At 34.8% G+C, this 23,336-nt stretch overlaps 1 protein-coding gene across 2 annotated transcripts in view; it reads right to left on the reverse strand.

Moving 5' to 3' along the window:
- Positions 1–449: 449 nt before the first annotated feature.
- The window catches only part of LOC149791614 (endoplasmic reticulum membrane sensor NFE2L1-like), a 49,650-nt gene continuing 26,763 nt past the window's right edge, over positions 450–23,336 (reverse strand). For both annotated transcript variants that reach the window (XM_089970172.1, XM_089970171.1), the window contains exons 5-9: positions 15,352–15,657; positions 14,750–15,062; positions 13,211–13,489; positions 10,063–10,145; positions 450–9,408 (exon numbers count right to left, since the gene is read on the reverse strand). In XM_089970172.1, the coding sequence (XP_089826298.1) occupies positions 8,584–9,408; positions 10,063–10,145; positions 13,211–13,489; positions 14,750–15,062; positions 15,352–15,657 (1,806 nt within the window). In that variant the 3' untranslated portion in view covers positions 450–8,583. The remainder of the gene's footprint in view (positions 9,409–10,062; positions 10,146–13,210; positions 13,490–14,749; positions 15,063–15,351; positions 15,658–23,336) is intronic.

Below are 23,336 nucleotides of genomic sequence, written 5' to 3' on the forward strand. Positions count from 1 at the left end.
CATGCTACGCGTGCCATTTACCTTATACTTTGCTATCATTTCTTATCTGTAATGTTGTACTTTTATTACAGAAGTCGTCGTCAAGGCACCAGCTTCACTTGGGCTTACAATTTCCTGGTGCATACACTGAATGTTCTTTTAAATGCGCGCGTGTGTTTGAGAGAGAGAGAGAGAGAGAGAGAGAGAGAGAGAGAGAGAGAGCATGTAAAAATATTGGTGTATTACGTAAATTGACACTGAATTAATGGTGCGATATCGTGAGGGCTGGGACAATAATATTTCTTTTTTTGCGGGAGGGAGGGTTAAGGCGCGGGACTATGTCGTAGGCTTCTGGTCTATTTCCTTGTGATTTAAAAAAAATAATAAAAAAAAATAAAAAAATGCTTTATTTCTATACCTAAAATGGTTTCTCAGTTTTCAAGTCCGAATGAATAAACTGAAGTCAGACACTTGTTTAGCAAAATATTTATTAGATAATAAACAACAAGAGCTACAAACACAATTCCATAGTTATGTCATTTTTATACAAAAGTGAATTTTAACTCATGTACCAAACATACAAGGGCCAGCAGGTGGAAAAACAAAAACATTCACCTGCAATTCCATTTAACAAAAAAAAAAAAAAAACACTGTCCATATTTATCCATATCTAACCCCATTTCCAAGCTGAGCTGTAAGTGGACTCAACTGAACAGTAACCAACGAGCGAAGATGATCTTAAATATGGCGTACCAAGTCCGTTTACCTACGGCACTGTGTAAATCAAACATTATGGAAATAAACTTAAGCAGATCGTATGACAGTGGCCAACACCCATTATTTGTCCTGTCTTGCTTTATGCCTTTTAATGTATTTACAATATTCTCACCTACATTTCACCTTCTTGACGGGGAGATTCAATGGTCTCAGATTTGGATCAATAATGCCAACAAATTGCTGCTGCATATAAATATACAGCAACTGTAGCATACAAAAACCGCGTTTTCTCTTCAGGTAACAACATATTCAGGAAGGTCACAATCACCTGCCCATTGTCGTTTATGACTAAGATACAACACACTGCTTTACAACTCATACCAATCAGACAAAACGTCACTGTGACACTTTTGTTCTTCAATTTATGGAATACAATCTTGTCATACATGACTGCACATAATGTTGCATGAAATTCTATACAGGCTGACCTCATCTATGTCGAGGTATAAAACCCGTGTTCTGTTACAAAATGAATTGGCAAATAACCCCTTTCGTGCCGCATGTCCCGAAGCAACTAAGGAGGAAGAGGAGGGGTATCAACCAAGCAAGAGGTGCTCCCTTCTTTTAATACAGCATTTGACAGATATATTCAGTACATTTCTGGCACTGGAGTCTTTTCCAAATCTTGGGTAAACATTTTTGCAGAATGAAATAAGCTGTATCATTGACCACACTGACCATCCACTTAGATGAAATACCCCCCCCCGTCTTGAATCATTTTTCTTTTAAATCCATATTCTCTCTGAAAATGTATGAAAATGAGGTTGATGCGCCCAGTTGTTTTAAAAGTGCTATACAAATAGCATTATGACTTTTGATGGGATTTTCCAACTCCTACAAAGACCTATAGAAAAAGTATTAGGTCTACTGATGGGACTCCTGGCTCCAACAATCTTGAGAACATTCCTGACCTCCCCTATGGGCCGTAGACTGTACGTCACCATCCAAGTACCCGAGTTGGGTGACAGACAAATGGAAGAAAGACAGCACAAACTGCAGGTTACTGCTCAAGTGATCAATAAAATTTGATTCTATGTCACTGGCCTAGGTTAAAATCGAAGTCAAAACATAGCTTGCTGATATGCTTTCTCTCTAGGCACAATCAAGAAGACTACAGGCAAATTCATTAAAAAATAGTCACAAAAAGTACTTGAGAGTGACGGGAACGCCGAATCAAAGGAATGTACTTTAATAACTAATACTTTTATCTCATAATTTTAAGCCTGTCAAGGAAAGGGAACATTATCAGTAAAACAAAATATTAAAATAAATAGGGAAGTTATTTCAGCCAGGATTTAGACAGTTAACTTCAACAGAAACCACATCCTATTTTGTATGTGAAATTTGAGCAATAAAACCAGCAAGGAACAAAACATTTCTTTTTTCCATGACCAGGTTGGAATAAAAGCTCCTACTCCGTTTACCAGTCAAATCAGGACTGTTAAGTTCATCTCTAAAAAACATGTCTGTACATTTTGTAAAAAGGTATGCAAGTGGTATATGAAATCTTGGAGACTGGGTTTTTCAGCAAATGAAAATACACACACACACAAAATACCCTGTAGTCTGATCAACATGTGAATTAAGGTCAGCAGCAATAATCACAGTTGTTGAAAGGCAGAGAAATTTTGGTTTTTTTTTTTAAATTAGCACATTATACTTACAAATCTGTCTGATGCATAAAGGCCATAACATCACAGAAATATGGGACCAAACTATAGGAGAGAAATCTGATATGATTTGACATTACCATAAACTGTTGTATACAAGCTGAAAAATGTACCAATAAATTATATCCAATGTTCGCATTTTGATTCTTTATCATGTCTTCTGACTTAAAAAATGTTTATTTTAATGTAATTGTTTTGGTCGCTTTCTTAACTTAATTCTTCAATTATTAACTCTTATGTTTGGGCAACCGAGTCCTACCAAGTCCTTGCTTTGGGTAAAATAAATTATAAACCTTAAAAAAATTGGCCTCTAACAGTGGAAGCAATAACCTCAGAAAAGTACAATCATCTGTTCACTTCAGTGCTAATTAATTAGTTACTTAGTTAAGCAGTTAATATGGTCCAATTATTTCAATACTGATTCTTAGAAATCATTCAAGTTTCTTAGAAAAAGACATAGCACTTTTCCTTGAACTTATTCATTAAAAAAACATGCTTAGTAATAGATTATCATGTGAAATGTTACCATGCTGAAACAAATGGACCCAAACATGGTTTCAGCAAGTTTCGAACTTGCACCATTCTGGTCTCAAGTCCAGCATATTAACCAATCAGTCACCACATCTCCCATTTAAAATGAAGGTACATTACAGAGATATGTGAAGGCAATACCGTCTCTACTCGGTTATAAGACGAGTCAAATGGTTAACAACAAACATTCTGATCTGCCATAGCATAATGTGCCTGTAGATCAGGGTCTATGTTACTTGTTCCACTGGCTACTCCTAACAAACTGCACTGACCCACATCTGCTGACACATTATGCAACGGCACATCTAGAACTGTGCAGCTTGCAGTTAAACTCATCTTATATGCAAGTATATATATGATACTGTTGTTGTTCCAATGTTAGAGACAGTTTACATAATCTAAAAATTCCAAATGACAATTTTAAAACCCAGTAGAACACATGCATAGTTCAATATGCTATGCAAATAAATTGATATACACACAAAAGAGTAACTATCACAGTATAATTCACAGTAAAGGAAACGAAGGAAGAGACCCAAACATAAAAAATCTGCATTGCGAAAATCACAGAGTCAAATCTTAACAAAGGCAGCATATGCAGAGTTACAACACTTTTTCAATGGTTTATTCTGTTCTTGTTCATAACAAAAAGGAATTAATCAACAATGTTAGTGTCAACATATTTTCTATAAATATAAGTAATAACGAAACCTATTTGTTTTTCTTAATTTCTGAAACATTACAGAATGCTCTTACAGGAAAAGTACATTCAATAAATTTTATCCTTGCTATTTTCCAAAATCTAAGAAAACTGGCACCTTTAGAATATAAAGCTAATTGGTTTGGTTATTTTATGGCATATCAACCCAAGAAGCATATTTAGTAACAAGACAACTGGAGTAAGGTGCCTTTCCCAAGGACACACCACAGCAACTGACCTGTCTGATTTAACAGTAGGATTCAAACCCATGTCCTGCCTCCATTAGTTACCTTTTATGCATGCAGGAGAGTGCACTGGTTTATTTAACACCCCTAAGCCAGCAGATTGCAATAAGAAATGAATTTAAAGTGTGGAGAGATGAAATTAAAACCAAGCCAGTTCCAGGAATGGATGTCTTCCACTTTTCATTGTCTCATTAAAATCAATCTGTCTATATAATTGTTTTGAAATGGAAAAAACAAAAGAGTTTTATAGCTGAAAAAAAGGTGGATGGGTCTGACAATCAAGGGCTGAAGCTCCACTAAATGATATAGAACGTTGTTAACTAACCTCAGCCATGGTAACATCAATGTCAAAATATATTGTTATAGTATAATAGAAGTTAAGGGATTTATTGTCGATACAAGAGTGGGTGGGTCTGATGCATACATGCCAACCGCTGGCGAGGAAAAAGTGTAATCTAAGGGGACAAAAAGAGTAATCTGAGCAGAAAAGAGTAATCCACATATAACATGATAAAAATTCAATGATCATATGTACAAAATGATTTATTTATCCCTCTGGACTTTTAACATCAATTACTGCTTCAAGTTTTTGTATATCGCGCTTTGTGCTTTAAAAAGCAACATACTCTCATACTGCATTTCAAAACACTTTGTACCAGTTGAAACTATGAATGTTTTGCACACCAGTAGATAACTAAGTGCTGGGTTACAGAACCTGGATCTGAATTTAGTTTTATTTTTGTTAACAATACTGAACAATCTCTCTCAGTCAGCCTTAGAATGGTAAAGAACCAATATTCCTTTCATAACCTGACAAAGAAGAGGAAATTTGTATCTTACAGTTACTGAGTCTTTTAGCTGGGAAATAAGATGAAAAAATCAACTCTATCCATATGAAGTACATTGTCAGGTAGAGTGGAGTGACAACTTGATACTTCAAGAGTTCTTCTTCTAATTTATCAGCAGCTTTTCCTGCAACATGATGCATCATACGACAGAGACAACCTGATATGTACAATGATGGAGATATTTTTCAAAATACAGAATTCAACTCCTTTATGAATTCCAGTCATCACTGATGCAGTATCAGCTGAAAACCCCATACAGTTCTGCCAACTTATGTTTATTCAAAGCATCATCAAGCAAATAAAAAAAATGTTTTCTCCAGTGGAATCTACTGTTAATTCTGGTAATAAAAGAAGATCACTCTGACTTTGCCCTTTCCATTGTCAAAGTCTCTTACACAGACTGGGTACAACTTTTTGTCATAATCACTACTCCTGTCTGTTGCAATAATGAACGGCCCAATTTTCATGGCTTCTGCAATTTTAATAAGTATCTTCTGCTAAACACCTAACAATATTTGATGATTTTGTTCTTGCACATGCATATTTTCTGCAATTTTGGAATCAGGAAACGTTCATTTGAACAAAGGACCAATGTAGTCTTCTACCTCTAGAGGTAGTCCGTGTTCTATTAAGAACTCAGTAGATAATGCCTCTGCAATTATAAAATTCGTGTCCACAATTAAGTTCTGCTGTAAAAAACAAGTTAGCATAGTACTGCAGTTAGTAAAATGAGCTAATTCAAGTGTCTTTGTTTTACCATCATGACCAATATTAAAATCCTTTCCATGTAGCCTGCAAGGGGCGTGAAGCTGCCCTGAATGGAACGCTGTATTGTGTAATTCATGTATTCATCTCTGAATCGGTTTTTCATCTTTTCTTAATCCATCTGTGAAATTATTTGAAAAATAATTTTGCTCTAGCACATGCATCGACTAGAATAAATCTGACTTGACTTCTAGTGCCAAATACCTACAGACTGGTTCTGTACCAGATATGAATTAGAACAAAGAATCTGCGAGCAAAGATAAAAAGTTAGAAAACCATTCTGTTTTCTCCTAACTTATTCGGAGAGCTGCTATAAACAGAAACCGAGGTCAAAAGTAGAAACGAGCATGTTTTTTTGGAAATAGGGTAACTGCTATAAATAGAACATAATACTGTTAGGAAAGTGCATGCAAGACTTCGGACAAGTGTACTCTTACATCGTAGTTACATAGAAGCCTTCTTTTCTACAATACGGTCTGTGTGATTAATGGGATGTTAATAAAAAGGAGAAAACCAATTATAATTTTTTGGGGGAGGGGGATAAACCGAAAACGCGTAATCTGAATACAGTTATGCGTAAGGCATAATTTAGTGAAAAAAAGTGTAATGATTACGCCAAAAGCGTAATGGTTGGCATGTATGCAGATGATTAGAGACCATAACTATCCTAAATGATGATACATGGGGCTGGCAAACTCAAAGTTTTCATCAATATCTAGGTGCATACCAAATATGTTTGAAATAAAATAATAATGAACTGAGTCACTGTGTGGAAACTTAAGCTGGATGGATAGAGAGGCCCTATTTAATGTCCTCCCCCTCCTCTTCTAACAGAATAAACTAATAGGGAACTAAAAATTTTGCAATGCATCAGGATTTTTTTCATCTGCCTCAAAATTTATCAAAGGTACATGGTTATTAAAATCTTTTTCTTCACACACGTGTTTTATTCTCTTTACTCTCTATTAAAGCCATACTTTACATGAAACTTTAAAACATAAGCTTGCAAAGAAAAGTTCTAGTAAATTCCTATGACAGACTCTTCACGTTTTCAAATAAAAAATGCTGTTATTCATACACAGTAGCACATGCAATTAAATTGGCTTATCATTCATTTTACATGCATAATTTTTGTGACATTTCCTTCATTACGTACTCCATAAATATTTGGCATAGTGTCAGTCAACACAGCTTTACATACAAGCAGTATACCCTAGTCTAGTTGTATATTAAAAGGCGAAGTCAAAACTTTTACAATGGTTGGGTGATTGGGTTTAATGGCACTTTTAACAAATTACAGCATATTTCATGAAGAGGAAATGAGAGCTAAGTGTCTTTTCCCCCAAGGAAACACCAAGGGAGCCAACCAGAGCTGGGCTGGGCAGCTACTGAACCTACGACCCTTGAATTACTAATCTGATTTCGTCCCCACCTATTTACTGTGGATCTATGCATTGAATGGGTGTATCCAGAGTACTGTACAAAGTAAAGATTAAAAGATAAATGCTAACTAAGCAAGTAGATGCATATCAAGTTAAAACTACCTTTAAGTTAAGATTAACTATTGGGAATATGATACTACATTCTTCCACACTAAACAGCTGCACCATGACCTTAATATGTCAATTTTTTAAATATATTATTAATGGAGTATAAATTATGCAGTAACAAGCAAGCAGTGTATTTTGTGTAGTATAAAAAGATGACATGCAATAAATGATAAAATTTAAATGCATAGGATATTTCTGTATCAACAAGGTTGTAGGGACAAAACCATGTCATGAAAAACACACTCTTTTAAAGAATACAATGGAATAATCTGTAAAAGGATAGACTTAGATTAGGAATGCAAACTGTACATTGTATACAGTACAAGAGAAACAATCAAACTTTCTACATTCTATGGCTGTATCTCTCTCCAAGGGACACAATAAACAAATCATTATGCATTTTAGTGTGGTACAGTATACACAAAGTGGATTTCTGTATTATTGGTCATGCCTGTGCCAATGCATATTATTGCTGGATGTATTTTGGACACTTCCTGTACAACACTCATGAAGTGCTGGCATATATTTGGGATTCTACTGGGTCCATTTAGGGAATAATGTGTGTAGCTGACTCTCTTCCTCAGGGATTCGCAAATGGCTGCAACTCAACTTGTAAAATCAGAGATCCAGCACCCAACAGGACAGTGTAACATGGGTCTGTCTACAACAATAACACATGGATAAAGTGGAGCTCTGTGTGTGTGTGTGTGTGTGTGTGAATGGCAGCTACACAGACTTCAGTGGAAAAAATGGTAAAATATGGTCAATACACTTTGTGCATACTGTACATTTATATTATCTGATTGCAACTGCTTTCTATATTTTACATATCAAAAGATCTTAACTCTGTGTATTATGTACTTTCACAACCATTATTTGGTACAATGCATTTTTACAAAATATTTTGCAAGGGTCATATTTAGAAGCATTGTAACTGATGTGCCGATGTTAAGATGTTTATATGAAAGAAACCAGTCAACATAAATGGTGTCCTGCATATAAACAAAAAAAAACAAAAACGTTTAAAATTTAGCCTCAAATTACAAACTAGTTGGATACTAATTAAAATTCTTTGATAAAAGTTTCCACATTTATTTTTTACTTCTTTGATTTCAATTCACTCCCATTTCCAGACAGTTAAAATTTGTTATCACTATGATAGGTGAAATGACTTAAAAAAATAATGACCCCATTTTCCCATTTGTTAGAGATTGGAATTAATGAAATTTTCCTACCCTTTCAAGAATCACTTTTGAGGTCCTCATACACTGTGATATCATATATATATATATATATATATATATATATATATATATATATATATATATATATAGCCATATTACTGCCTCCCATAGTTCAAGATATTTCTCATTATTATCATCTTCTGCATCATTTTCATATGTATTTATGACAATAATTTATGGTACATTTCCTTTTCATATAATGAGCAACATTCATTATATCTGGATAATGAATTATATATCTAATACCTCAAAAATAAAATTGCTCATTACTGAGTCACTTTTTGTCATTTTTCCTTTTCTTATTTTTATCATCATGATTTTCAGGTGCTGTAGTAAAATTTCTGGGTACCAAGAAAACATCACCATCACTGGACTGCTGCAACGAGAATCTAGCTGGATCATATGGGCGACCATGCTCATCTCGTAAGGAATGGAAAATTTCCTGGTAGAGGGCACCAAACTTTTCCTTTAGTTCTCGTGTTTCCTTATCAATCATAAATCTCTCCTGTACAAGTCTGTCTCGGTCTGATTCCAATTTTTGCATTTCATCTCCCAGGGTGTAAATTATGTCCATTTTTCGTTTCCTACAGTTATGTGCTGCTACTTTATTTTTGCCCCGCCTTCGAATATCCCTTATTAGTTGTATCTGTTGCTCATTGAATTTGTGATGAGACATGATGTCATTGAATTCTTCCACTGGCAAATTCACAATCTGATCCACGGTGAATGGAATCTTCATCTCAACCACTCTTTTGTGGTCACGGCAATGTGGGCCCTTGTGCTTTGGCTTGTCGTTACCAATTTGTTTCTTAACATCTTTTGGATCTGCTCCTGGCTGGAGAGGATAAGAGTGATTGTGGTGAATATGGTTTGTATCTGTGGGACTACCTTGGCTTCCGTAACCAGTATCATTAAAAGAGGAGCTGTAGTTTGAGTGGCCATTTTCACTATGGCTGTAGCTACATGAATGGCTGAAGCCGTAATCATCAGGATCATATTTGGAGGTCTTGGAGCTTCCAGGTGAGCTGTCATAGTCATGACCACCAGTTGCACCCTCCAAGCCATCATATGGAGACCCTGTGGATTCACTGAAGGTGTCCTGTAAAACAGAATAGTTCATTTAGACTAAAATTCTATTTTGTCACCTGCTCTATGGCCCCAAAAGCAACAATTTTCAGAGAAGACCAGTGATTTTTTGAAGGAAGAAATAAGATAAGAATTTTGCTAATAGTTTCAAAAGTTTTTTTCCCCCCAAACAGGCCGGCTCTTAAATTATCAAACACCAAAACTAAGACTAACTGACATGAAGCTGAATCTATTTTGAGGTATTACAACATTTCTTAACCCATATGCCACAACACAAAAAAGCCATCTTAAAGCTGGAGATGACACATCACTCCAGGTCCATGACATGCACTCTCAGTTTATACAGTACTTATCCTACTATTTTGTTTCCATGGCAACATAGACAAAGATTGGAAAATTTTAAGTATAAGAAAGTATCTACACAGAATTGGCATCACATGTACTTATAAGACTATGAAACTACATATAAGGAATGAACATTTACTTAACCACTAAGAATTGCAGTCACTAGTTTGTCAGCAGGACAGAATCATTATCTATGGTACAAGGTTCCACTGATGTCCAGGCTTGTCTGTGGGCAAGACAATTTATTCCTACTGCCCTAGCATTAAATAGCTTTAAATGTGCTGATATGCCATTAATTTAATCAATAATTTAAACCACTAACCTGTTCAGGTGACCCAATGGACATGGCTGAATCGCTGCTTGCTTCATCACTGTGCTTCTTTACGGGAGGTGACAGGTTGATGACTGTAAAAAGAACAATGGAAAAAATTACTAATGGGTTACTTTAGGATTTCAAAAGATGATGTAAAGTTAAATATTGTTATTACTGATAATAAGAATCATTCCAGCAGACTCATTTCTGGGTAGCAATGCCTTATTGTGTGTGTGTGTGTGTGCATGTGTAATAATTAAATGTCTGTTTATGACATATCACATTTTATGATACCATGGTGGGCATGATTTAAAAGGTATAATAACTAATAGGAAGCACTTTCTATAGCTCACAAGTCAGCTCTCTGCGGTCTTAGAGGTCCACCACAAACTTCGTACAGGCACTACATGCCCCTGTGGCTGCAGGAACTGGGGAAACAATCCTGAGACTACACAGAAGCAAAGTAAGCAAGTTACCACTGCAGCATCATGCTGCAGGTCCCACAGAAATGATTTCATGGAATGATAAAAAGTGTAAATTTTTCTTAGTTATTTATCCAATAAACAGATGACCCCATGCTTTCCTTTTGGTAAAGTTTGCACTGGCTTAAAAAAATATAGACTGTATTGTATAAATATGAAAGTTTAAGCATACATCGTTGAAGTAATTATTATTAATTCTTGTTTACTTTTCAGTTACACTCCAATTTAACAAGTCAACGAGCTTCTCTTTTTTTTTTTTTCCTTCTTTTCCCTTTTATTTGAAGGTCATTGTCTTTCAAGCCATGGAATACCAATATAATGAGAAGAAGATAAAAGATGGAGGAGAAGACAAGGATGGAGCAGAAAAAGGGAAACAAGATGAAGAGCCTTACATTTTTAAATTTGTTTTCTTCAAAATAAGCATTTCAGAAAATATTGGCTAGACTTTGTAAAAATGAGTAAAAATGGAGAATACTGCCAGAATGTCACTGAAATTTCATTCATGAAATAGATGAATCATACAGTTACAGTAAATATGACTATAGTGATTTATATATTGCATACCACCACCTGCATAACTTCATTTTTTAAAAAGGGTTCATACTGACTTTATCACTGTCTCATTACCATCTGATACAAAGCTTTGACATGCTAAATTACTGCATAACATGGTTTTCAGGTAGTGTTACATACAGAAGTTGTAAATTAACGTTGATAGCAACCAACACATATAAACTGTTGCTGGCACACAAAAAACATTTTTATTTCTAGTAAGTGAGGTCCTTCTACAATTCCTACTGATTCAGACACACGTGACACAATTTTTCGCTTAGCCATTAGTATGATATTTTTGTGGAACCAGGAATCTTGCTTCCAGTTTAAAACAGAAAAAAACCAAACAATCAGACATCAATAATATCTGAAAATGTAAATTCCTCTATTCTCATTTATATTAAATTTTGTGGTTTTGTAAATAATTTTAAGAAATGTTGGGCCTAAATTTGTGGATACCACTCTGATCAAAATGGCATTTAAGAATGATCCCCTGCGAAATGTATTTTAATTTTAAAAAACTGAACTTTTTACATAGCTAAGGGTCCCATGCAATCCAAAATCACTACAAAATGCATAGGTTGGTGTGCATTTTCCTGCTTTACTTTTCTTTTTATGTCTATCCCCAAGTCTTTACAAAGATAAGTATGGAAAACATATCCTATTGCTAACTGTCCACAAAAAGAACTGCTAAATCAGCATTTACAAATCCATCAAATAAGCACATACTGAAGATCAACTTACCTTATCAAATACTCAAAGACAAGGGTATGAAGGTGTTTGAACTTTTCAGTATCACACAATTATTGAGATCAAATCGGTTTTCTGCAACCAAAAGCCAGATGGACGATCTACAGGTAGTTGCATATCATTGCAGATTTCTCAAGGTCTAGAACACATTTTATTGACTTTTTCTTTCACAGGACTGTTAATGCCGGAAGTAAACTTTTATCAGTTTCTTTTTTCATTTTTAATTAATATACAGACTTTACAACCAAGTCATTTTACATACAATCTCTCCCCGAGTTTAGAGTGCTGCAATAATACCTACATAAAAAGTGATGACATTTTAATATAATAATCACATCATTTCAAGCTGTGAAGAAAAGGATGATTTTACAAATGCTGACCCCATTAAGCAAAGCCAAGTGAAATCAGGCATTCATGAAAATTTTAACCCATGAATATAAGTGAAATCATGGTACTTTTGAACTTTTTGATATCAACAAGATGAACTAAATTGCCAGTAAGATAACAATATACTGTTTCTATAATAAGAAAATACAGCTACTTCAAAACATTTTCATCAAAAACAGTCGACATAGGTTGATGAATTGAAGGGTGGGATCATGACCCCATTGTATCCATCATCCTGTAAGCATGAGTTGCTCAATTTCCTTTGCTTCAGCTGGTTAATGGCATGTTCTGTTATTGCATGGACAGTTTTCCAATTTCTGAATCTCTTATTATAGTTGTTACTGTATATAATGGTGATTCCAGGTTGGGTCACATAGCCGGCATATCTGGATGATAATGGATGAGGGATGAGGTCTGGTTTTAGGCACATTATAATGCTAAACCCAGACAGAATATTTGTAAAAACTTAGCAGATCTACTCCAAAAAGAAATTGTCAAAATTCTGTTTTGACTGTTTGTTTCTTTCTCCTTCTGACTGTTAAAGCTATTTTTTATGCTAGAATAACTATCATGCACAATATACAAATTCCAAACATTTGATGCAACATGGGTTGGATGTTTGGTATTTAATGACACTTTGAGCACATGATTGGCTAGATAATGCAGATGAAATGGTACTTTAGTGCATTTCCCAAGGACACAATGAGGAAGCCGACCCAGGCTGACCTGGGCAGGTATCAAACCTGTGCTCCTTTGAATATTACTCTGATGCTTTTCCAAATGAGCAACTGCAGATACTGCTGTAACATTAAGGAACTAATTTAAATCCAATGTCTTTACTGTCTGGTTCTAATCTTTTTTTGGGTTCTGGCAAACATTTAAACTTCACATACCCCAAAAAATCCCCATTTTACCACATTCCTTCTAGGCAAGATAATTATGTTGCAAGATACAAAAACTGAAGAAGAAAAAAGTGATCGGCTTACCCGTGTCATTAATGCCCATTTCGGCTAGGTTGATGCCATCCAAATCATCTTCTGTGATGAGTTCAGGCAAAAGTTCATCAACATCTTCCAATGATTCGGTTTGATTGATGCTGCCAGAAATGTTTGGAAACAGCATATTTGAGCTTTCCCATTCAACTGGTGTCATGCCACTGGTACTGGGAACAGTGGAGTTGTAGTTCTGTCCAGGTTGGGAGGACATGGTGTTATTCTGTCCGCTGGGGGAAAGCATTCCTGAGCTGTGGGCAGGGGACATCATTTCTGACAAAGAAAGTAACTTCATTCTATAACAGGCCTAAAACTGAAAAAAGAGTACTGCAGAACAGAATGATATGTTCATTTTATGACTTTTCCTTACTGATGACCCTGACCTTTATATGTGTGTGTGTGTGTGTGCTTTAGATTTTTAACGTAGCTTTAACAATTTTTCAGTCATATTGCTATGATGTCTGCAGTGTGACAGTTTATAGTGATGTCTAGCACTGAGGCATCATGCCATAGACATGTAGCATGATGTCCCACCCAGTCACATTATCCTGACATCAGGCCGACCAGTCCTAACACTAACCTCTTAATGCTGAGCGCCAAGCAAGGCAGCTGATAGTATCAATTTTGTAAGTCTTTGGTATGACTCGGCCGGGGTTTGAACCTGCAACCTCCTGCATCCAAGACAGACGCTCTAACCACTAGGCCACTGAAGCGGTCTCCCTGACCTTTAAGCAGAGAGATCTGACAAATGTATGGTAAGGATTGGAATTGGGTAAAGCTTCATTAAAATATTTGAAGTAGTGATAAAATGAAAATCAGGATAAGAAAACAAAACACTGACTTGGCATTATCCCTCATTTTGACCTTCACCTTGAGGTAGGGAGCCTGGTTATGGTATACAACATACAGTCTATTTAAATATGCAGGAAATCATCATCATGATTTATAACAAACTAAAATCTCTTTAAAATATATTCAATGGTTCCAAAAACTAATAATCATAGATGAACAGAGGTCACTGATATATATTTTCCATGACCTTGCTCTCCAGGCAGAGAGCATGATTATGGTATTCAACATACAGTCTAGTTATGATATGTAAATCATTATTTTAAAATATTTTCTGTGATTTTAACATTGTCCTCCAAAACAAGGACACAAGTCGTAGTTGATTTTCCCTTGCAGTGCCTTTCACCTTGAAATTATACATCCTTCCTTTTAACACAAAATTCTACTGTTGATGCTACCTCTGTCACCAACAACAAAGTCATACTTTGTGTTGTGATGCTTATGAAGGGAAGACAATACAATCTCTCAACTTTCTGAACATTTTCCAAGTCAAAATGCAGAGAATAACTCATTATAAACCCTTTCTAAATTATTGTCTTGCATGTACTATGGGATATCTGATTGGCCTTGATTTTTGATGTCTTCTGACCTTGGTCATCATCATCATCTGTAATGTCTCCTTTCCTTGTCCATCATATCTGATAAAAAAAAATTGTTTATATTAACTCTGCAGTAAATAAGTACCTGTGTTGTTGAAGCCAGTGAAGTTGCCACTAACAGCTGGGGGAGTAGGGAGGGTAGCATTTTGAATCAGAACTGAGCTTGTATTATCTGTTGGGGATGGCATCATCACTGGGCTGGAAGTAGGAACTGTAGTGCTGTTCATTCTGGTCATAATCATGTGCCCACTGGACAACTGACCAGTGGTGTTGGTCATTCTCTGGCTCTGATTAACCATTTGGCTGTTGTTCTGCAGTGGGAGTTCCAAAAGATTGACCAAATCCTGCCATGTCTGCTCAAAGCTTTCCTGTCGGCCATATCTCTGCTGTGGGGACATCTGCGGTTAGGGAAAAGAAACATTTTACTGACTTGTATGTGACAGTTTATTTTATAAACACTCACTTCATAAAAACCTTCCTATTTAACATACACTAGTTTAAAAATCTCACATCTAATTAGCATTTATTTTTTTAAAAATCTGTATCTAACAAACTGATATAGGATTTCATATTTAATGAATATTTCTTCACTAAAACATGTTTATGTAACATACTCTATTAACTCAACAACTCTCAACGGTGTGTTTGTTGTGTATGTCATTTTATGCTATGCATTAGGAGACTCACCTGTGTCATGGATGTGTTATTGTAGGAATTCATTTGTACACTGTATCCCTGCTGCATCTGAGAGTTGTTGTACTGCGGAACCACCTGGTGGGTCTGGTATCCCTGGTTATTGTAAATTGGCTGGGGGTTCGGGACATTTTGCTGTGACCCCTGATGCTGATGTTGAGAGTAATGTGGGGGTGAAGGTTGTGGAATGTGGTGATTAACAGGTGACTGTTGATGGGATACGGAGGGATACCCAGTGTTGGGGTCTGTTTGTGGAAGGTCCTCATTTAGGAGCTGCTCATAGTCATAGGAGAGGAAATTCTGCAATAACATAAATACTAGATATAGAATTGTCAATTTGTTACTGGGCCAAGAGAGAAAACTGTACACAGAAATAAATTAATGGTAAATGAGTTGTTTCTGAACATAAACTCTTAAGTGTTTTCATGCAATATACACAATGCTGTCAAGTAGGTTACACTGAACCAGATTTGATGCCCAACACAAATTCATACCAACATGCACACATACTGCAAATCTGATGCCAATAAATGAATACCTGTTTGAACATTTTTTTAAAAGCAATGTTGTCTAAACACATCAAAATGTTTATCACACTGATCTATATAAGTTGCATGAAGCAAACTCACCACATGATGCAACCATAAAGAGAATTAAATGCAACCATGACAACATCACCTTTTCATTTTTAGGCCTGTTCTTTGAATTGAAATTCTATCATAAAAAGCACGAAGCTAGTGGGAAGTCAACCAAGCCTTATTCTTCCAAACCACTGGTTAGTTACATGTAGGTAAAGGTCTATGTTGATAACAAAATAATACTAATACTAATACTACTAATAATAAAATATTTACCATGACTCTTTAAATTCTATTAATGACATGTTCTGATAGGACATTTTAATTTTAACAAGTTTAAAATATACACTCTATGTATAACCTCTGGTCATATTAATCCTGGACAGCTTTTGGCAAGTGTGGTAAAAGTGCTGATAGTCAAGTTGGTCAAAGAGTTTTCTAATAAGAATAACTGTATCTCTGAATCTGGCAGTCACGAGTTTCATCCCACATAGTGGTGGCCACAAGTACAAAATGTACCATTTAAAATCATATTTTAATGTTGATAAAGTCTGGTTAAGTATGTCCTGCAGAACTAATGTCATTGTGCTGAAACCTTTTTTTTTCAACAATAGTGACCCTGAGTTTTGACCTCTGAACTCCAAAATCAACAAGATTCTTCTTAACACTAAGTGCAAGCAATCCACAAAGTTTGGTAACCAATGATAATGGAGAACTGAGTTTTTGTGTGGAATCATTTATCTACTTTCAGTCAGTGACCCTGACCATTGACCTTTTGAGCAGGAGATTTCTCCTTACCACAGCAATCCAGAAAGATTAGTAACTGTAGACAAAGAACTAGAGTTATTTTGTGGAAACCATTTCGTTTTTAGTCAGTGACTCTGACTTTGAGATATTTAGCCCAAAATGGATAGGGTTATTCATTACCCTAATTACAAGTCATCCACAAAGTTTGTTAACTGCTGATGGTGAGCAACTAAAGTTTTTGTGTTGAAACCAAACTGGTAACATCTGGATGGATGGACAACATCATAATACACTATACCTTATGGGAAACATATAAAAAAAACTGTTCGTGTTCACACAGATGGTAAGGAACAAAATGACTATTAATTTGTGATCTAAAACCGTAGCAGCAGACCATAATGAAGGTAGCTTTCTCTAACAATACAGTCACATTGATAATCAGTCTCTTTATCTCTTTATTACTGATCTTCAAGAGCAATTGAACCTGCTGTTCAGGTATACGATACCATATTTACAAAAAAATAGTTTACATGTCTGTCACACATTACCCTGACTTTGACATAAATCTATTGCAACATACAGATCCATCTCAATGACTTCATTTGTCTATGAGTTACTGCACTGATTTTCACTGGTACCTAGGTAACCCCCATATATACTCACTTATAAGTTCAGTCAAACTGCAAACAAAGATTCCTTATCTGTATAGTATAATGCACCTACAGATCTGGGTATATATTGTTTGGTCTACTAATTACTCCTACCAAACTGCACAGACCCAGATCTACCAGTGCATTATGTGACACCAGATCTGGGTCTGTGCAGTTTGCTGCTGGACTTGACTTATAAGTAAGTATACATATACTACTGATTAAGCATCTTACCAACGCAAATTGCTTTGGTGCAAAACTAAACCTCAATTTTATCTTAAACCAATTATTACTCTAAATGTAAAATGTATTAATTTCTGTTCACATGTATGTACACACAACGTAGTACAAGTGCACTTAATGTAGGTTAATTTAAGAACAGCGACATCAAAATTACTTGCTCAATTTCTCAGTACATGCTTTGATATAAAGCTTATTGTAAAAATGAAGCCATAATTTGAAATAGCTAAACTCCATGGGACACTTTAGAAAGTATAGAAGTTTTGAAAATCAAAAATGGTTTTTGAGTAAGGACCTTTTTTCACTTTCTTTCTTTGTTGACAATGACAGTAGATTGAGAAATTTTCTCATCCTGCTGAATGTGTACAAGTTCTTCCCACAAAACTGACTCAAAACAACTGAAACTTTACCGGTCTGAAGGACTACTGAATTTACTTGCTAGCAGGCTGCCACTAATGTTGAGCCTGGAATTGACTTGTGTTTTTGTTTTGGATGACATTGCATTGTGCCCATACTACATGTACCAGTCTAGTAAGCTAACTCTGTTGCACATAAGCTGCATTTAAACTTTTTTCCCCACACATCTGACCCAATTAAAATATTTCCAAACTTAAGAGCAAGCCATCTACAAAATCTGGGGTGGTCTGTGAAGTGGATCTGATCTTATTATACAGAAACCGTTTTTACTATTTCATTTTTTTTATTTATTAAATACATTACCTTGACCTTTGATCTTTTGATTTAAAAATCAACTGCCTACTTCCTTACTCAAAGTGCAGACTGAACAAAAACAAATTTCATGACTTTTCCAAAACTTTTCTAGGGCCATTTCACAAAACTCAAGGACCACAATACATAATGTTTATTGATAATAACTGTGTCATGTTTGAAACAAGTTTTTTTAATTGTTGCTCGCTGCTTCATGAAAGTAGCTGTTATCAATTTTTAAACTCCAATCCATTCTCTGACATTCCATGACTTTTCCAAAACTTTGCAAGGTTTCGAGAAAATCCATATTTCAAGGTCCTTGAAATTAAATTTCTTTAAATTATGAAACTTTTCCACAGTTCCAGGACCTGTCACTAATTTTGAGACTGGAATTGACTCAAGTTTATGTTTAGGGTGACATGATATTGTGCCCATACTACATGTACCATTCAGATTAGGCACTGTAGTTGCATGTAGGCTGCATTTCAACTATTTCCCTTCAATACTTGTGACCCAATTAAAATATTTCCAAACTTACGATCACTTGCTTGTTATCAGCCATTTAGCAGCAATCCAAACTTGTCTCATGTCACGTATTTCTTTCGAATGAACATAATAAATACCTGATTTTGCACAATGCTTACATTTCAAACACAAAATGACGCTGTTTAGACAAGTACATGTGAAAACCCTAATACTGTTACATGCATTTGATAATACTGTAAGTGGTTATGATGACACCCATTATTGGTTGAATTAAAATTATGACAGGATCATTTTTCATAATCACAGAGATGTCAACACATGACAATATTTATCAAGAACCCCAGCACAAACTGTTCAGAATTAAGCAGAATGTCTGGAACATATAACATGTTCACTGGAAGTTAACATATTGCATTTACCCATGTTCCTAGATATATACCTATAAACAGTAAGAAACAATTAATGAATAATGTAAATAAATGTTCCATCCATTCCTCCAATACCTGAAATCCTTCAAAAAACTGTACCCCAAAAATAAATATATACATTACCTTTCCTCATGAATTACCTGAATCACAGCCTAACTGACTGGGTTTCTTTTTATTATTTAAAGTTAGGTTTTCAGTTACTCAACTATATTTTATGTACCAGCTTATCATCCTTGTGCTGTAGTACTTTTCTTCCTATTATATTCAGAACACTCCTGTGCAAAAGTTGTCACCAAAAATGTGATTTACTTTACTTTCATCAGTACAAATGTGAATGCTGAATATTTGCTAATATCCATAAAAATTACATCAAATCAGAAATGGTTGGCTATTACATAATCAATCAGCACAATGGATTTATTTAGGAAGGAAACAGGCATTATTGTGCTGATAATATATCTAATGAAATTAAAGAGCTGGTCCAAATTCATTAAAACCTCCCACACTATTAATACCAGTGTATTACAATTTACTGTGTCTAGAATATTTACTTTAAATATTAAAGCTTTTCAAAATATTTTCCTAAAATCTTAACATCCGTACTGACCACAGCACTAAGGAAACTTACACCCATCCTCCTGTGGTCACTGGAATACTGCACCGTCTATAAAGGAATCAATTCTTTAAATGACTTATAAATAATTAAAAGTTGTCGTATGCTCATTTGAATTCTGAATATAAAATCTCTAGCATTTGAATAAGCTGTAAATGCAACCGCAACTTTTTAAACTTGGACCACATGTGCAGGATAAAAAATTACTTTAGCATTTTAAATATGTGTGGAATGCATGTGATGGACTTCTATAGTTATTAGAATATGCACCATAATATTTCCTCCTGATTGTATAAAGAGATATTCTATTAATCACTATAATGAAGTCTTCCAACACTGAAAATTCCTTGAATATGACTACGTACATATTTACATTAGAGATTGCAGTCATCAATCTGTCATCAAAGTTAAAGAATTGAAGTATATCTGAGCTAAGTTTATAAATCAAGGTAGTAACACCTGTTCTAAGAGTAATACTAATTATATTATGCTCGAGGGCCATGTTTATTATACAGCACACAATTTTAATTAAACCAAATATGGTCTGTGTTTTAAGTGGTAAATTCATTTGTAGGCCAAAATATGAACTCTGATATTTTGAATCATCAACATATACACATACAACCACACACACACACTGCTGCAACATATTTTTTGTAATCATTCAACCGGAATTTTTTATATATAATGACAATGATCAATCAAAAACAGAATTTGTTAACAACCCCTCCAAAAATGAAACATTTGGAAAATCAATTTGCTTGGGTGTTTAAAAAACCACAAGATGTGTTTATTACTACACTTCTCTCTGGACAATTTGCAAACAATAGGGTCCAAAATTATTGACAGCAGCATAAGCGAGGGTGCAAGATATATTGACACCTCTGAAATTTTTTTTGAAATTTATGGACATCGACAGTGAGAAATGAAAAGACTCATTAGTACCATCCTTATTAGAAGTATCCAATTAGCTCAAGTTGACAAGCATGCGAAGCACCTTGTAGACAAGTATGGTAACATTTAAGTCCTTATGTAGTGGATGGAGGGTGCTGAACTGTTCATGTTACTATGTATCAAAATTCTGTGCTTCATGATGTTAACCTATTTTATTTTCGATTTTGGTTTAGTAAACAGCAAGTTCAATTTATTGCCACTGGATGAATTTTCAATGATATTTTGAGGGGCATAAGGCCCCCCCTTGCCAGATGAATCTCAATCTTCGTAAGCTAAACAATTCTACCAACAAACTAGGTAACATTGTTCCTTGCAACCCAAATGGTTGAAAGAACTCAAATGACTGAGGTATCGCAAGCAGAAACAAGTCACGTACCATTTGTCAAAGGAACGAACAATTTCAAAAGCGATATCATATTTCACAAGGCTTCTAAAATGCATAAAAAGTGCATTTCTCTTCTAAAAGATGCATCCAAACCAGCAGCAACTAGCATAGCAGCTCAGTGTTTAGTCAAGTTAAAGGAAGCAGAATAAATTCAGAACAGCACATACACAAGCAAACTCTCATCTGACCTTTAACCTCTATAGAACCACAAGTCGCTTAAACCAAGCAAAAGGCCTGGAAGTTGGTTCAAATGACCCGAATGACAAGGCAGCAGCACATTTATAACTGCCATAGCCAATACTCTCAGACAATGTGTAGTATAACAGTTAGTGATACTCAGATTTTACAGTTTGACCACTGATGGTACAACTGACAATAGAGTGTTGACTTTGAGAAGATACATACAGAGTATAATGGAGGATACTTGTTTGCATACTGGACCAGCAATCTCCTCCTACAGTACAGCCAAGACATATATCAACATGTTAAGACACTTGGAGTGGATGGAGACCATTATGAAATAGAAGCTTGTAGGATTTACAGCTGATGGTGCATCCAATAAAACAGGGTCAACAAAATTATAGTGTATTTCTAATAGGTTGGACCTCTAAATGAACAGAACCAGAAACTAAGTAATCATCAGAGGGTAGCTGTTCTGAAAGTGACAAATATATTGAATATGAGAAGGGGATGCTAGAAGAACTTGTTAATTTTATGATGTATTCTTTTATGAGAGAATAAGTAAGAAAAATATGTTATTTTTCTCATTTTTCACAGAATACATACTTGATTAAAGTCAGTTTAAGATTATTATGAGATAATAAGGAGTAAGCTAACTATTTTTATTTTTCTGTGACACAATACTATTTTTTTCAGCCAGTGCATTTCAGAAGTTTGCTGACCCAGTAGGCCAGTAGTATCAAAATTAAATTATAATGACTGGAATAAAACAAGATTCTTTATTTAAAAAACAATGACATTAATTTATGAATTTCATAATATTTTTAAAAAATTCTGGACTCCAAGCACTGTTTTTAATTATAAAACGATCAATATATCAAGGTTTCATTTACCAATTTTGATCACAATTTTATTCATGTTCAACAAATGGGAACCAATTTTTGAGGGGCTTTTTCTTATACAGAAAAGAATAAAATGGGATCAGTGTCTGACCCCGTTATAAGCAAGTTCACAAGTTACCCAGGCACATGTTACCAATAAAAAAAATGTGGTAGTTACAACAACAAAAAAATTATTTTCAAAAACTGTTCTTCTTGTGAAGGTGTGAAATAAATATGGGACACAAAGGTCAGTATTCAATTTTTGTGATTATTTTTTTTTAAAATCCTGCTTGTGCTAAGTTCACATACAGCAACCAATCTCAAGTATCCAGCGATCTAAAGTAACCAATTTGAAAGTGAAAAATGTGGCACATTTTGTAAACGAAATTAATTTTTGTTGCAGCTGTGATAAAAAGTTACATGATTAGGATTGTGAAAATTGGACATGTTTGTTTACTTGAACTGCACATTTTTCTTTCGCCTAATGCTTTGATTTCATTGTTAGACATTTCTTTGGCCTAATGCTTTGATTTCATTGTTGGACATTTCTTCAGTACATCATCATCAAGTAATCATGTTAAAAAACAAATTCATTCTTGGAAACATAACATATCTTTGAGAGTTTTATACACCTATTGGTTAATGTCCCATGGCCAATAAGAATAATTTTAATAAACCAGTTAATTTTAATAGCTTTTTCTATCAACAGATCTTTAACTGCTCTAAAAACTAAAATTAAAACCAAAATAAATGGAAGACTTACTGTATCGCACTGTTCAATACGGTGTAAATAAAATCAATATCAGAAATAGAGTTCAGTTACAACACTAACCTATCTAGGAATAAAAAATATGGGACCAGAAAAAAGTATGCCCAAGAATCGATTAGTGAAGTGTGTTTTTTAGATTTTTAACAATTTTTCAGTCATATCACTATGATGTCTGCAGTGTGGTAGTTTATAGTGATGTCTAGCACTGGGGCATCATGTCGAATAATTAGTGAAAAATATAAAGTTAAATATTGGCACAAAGACAGAGAGCATGTTTAGATCAAGTATTAATTTCAAAATGTATTTGTTTTAAAGCCTGACGATAAGCAACATCATTATCCCAATTTTCTCAGTTATCAT

Source organism: Sinohyriopsis cumingii, chromosome 9 (genome assembly GCF_028554795.1).
Source record: "Sinohyriopsis cumingii isolate HCF-2022 chromosome 9, ASM2855479v2, whole genome shotgun sequence".
Classification (NCBI taxonomy): Eukaryota; Metazoa; Mollusca; class Bivalvia; order Unionida; family Unionidae; genus Sinohyriopsis; species Sinohyriopsis cumingii.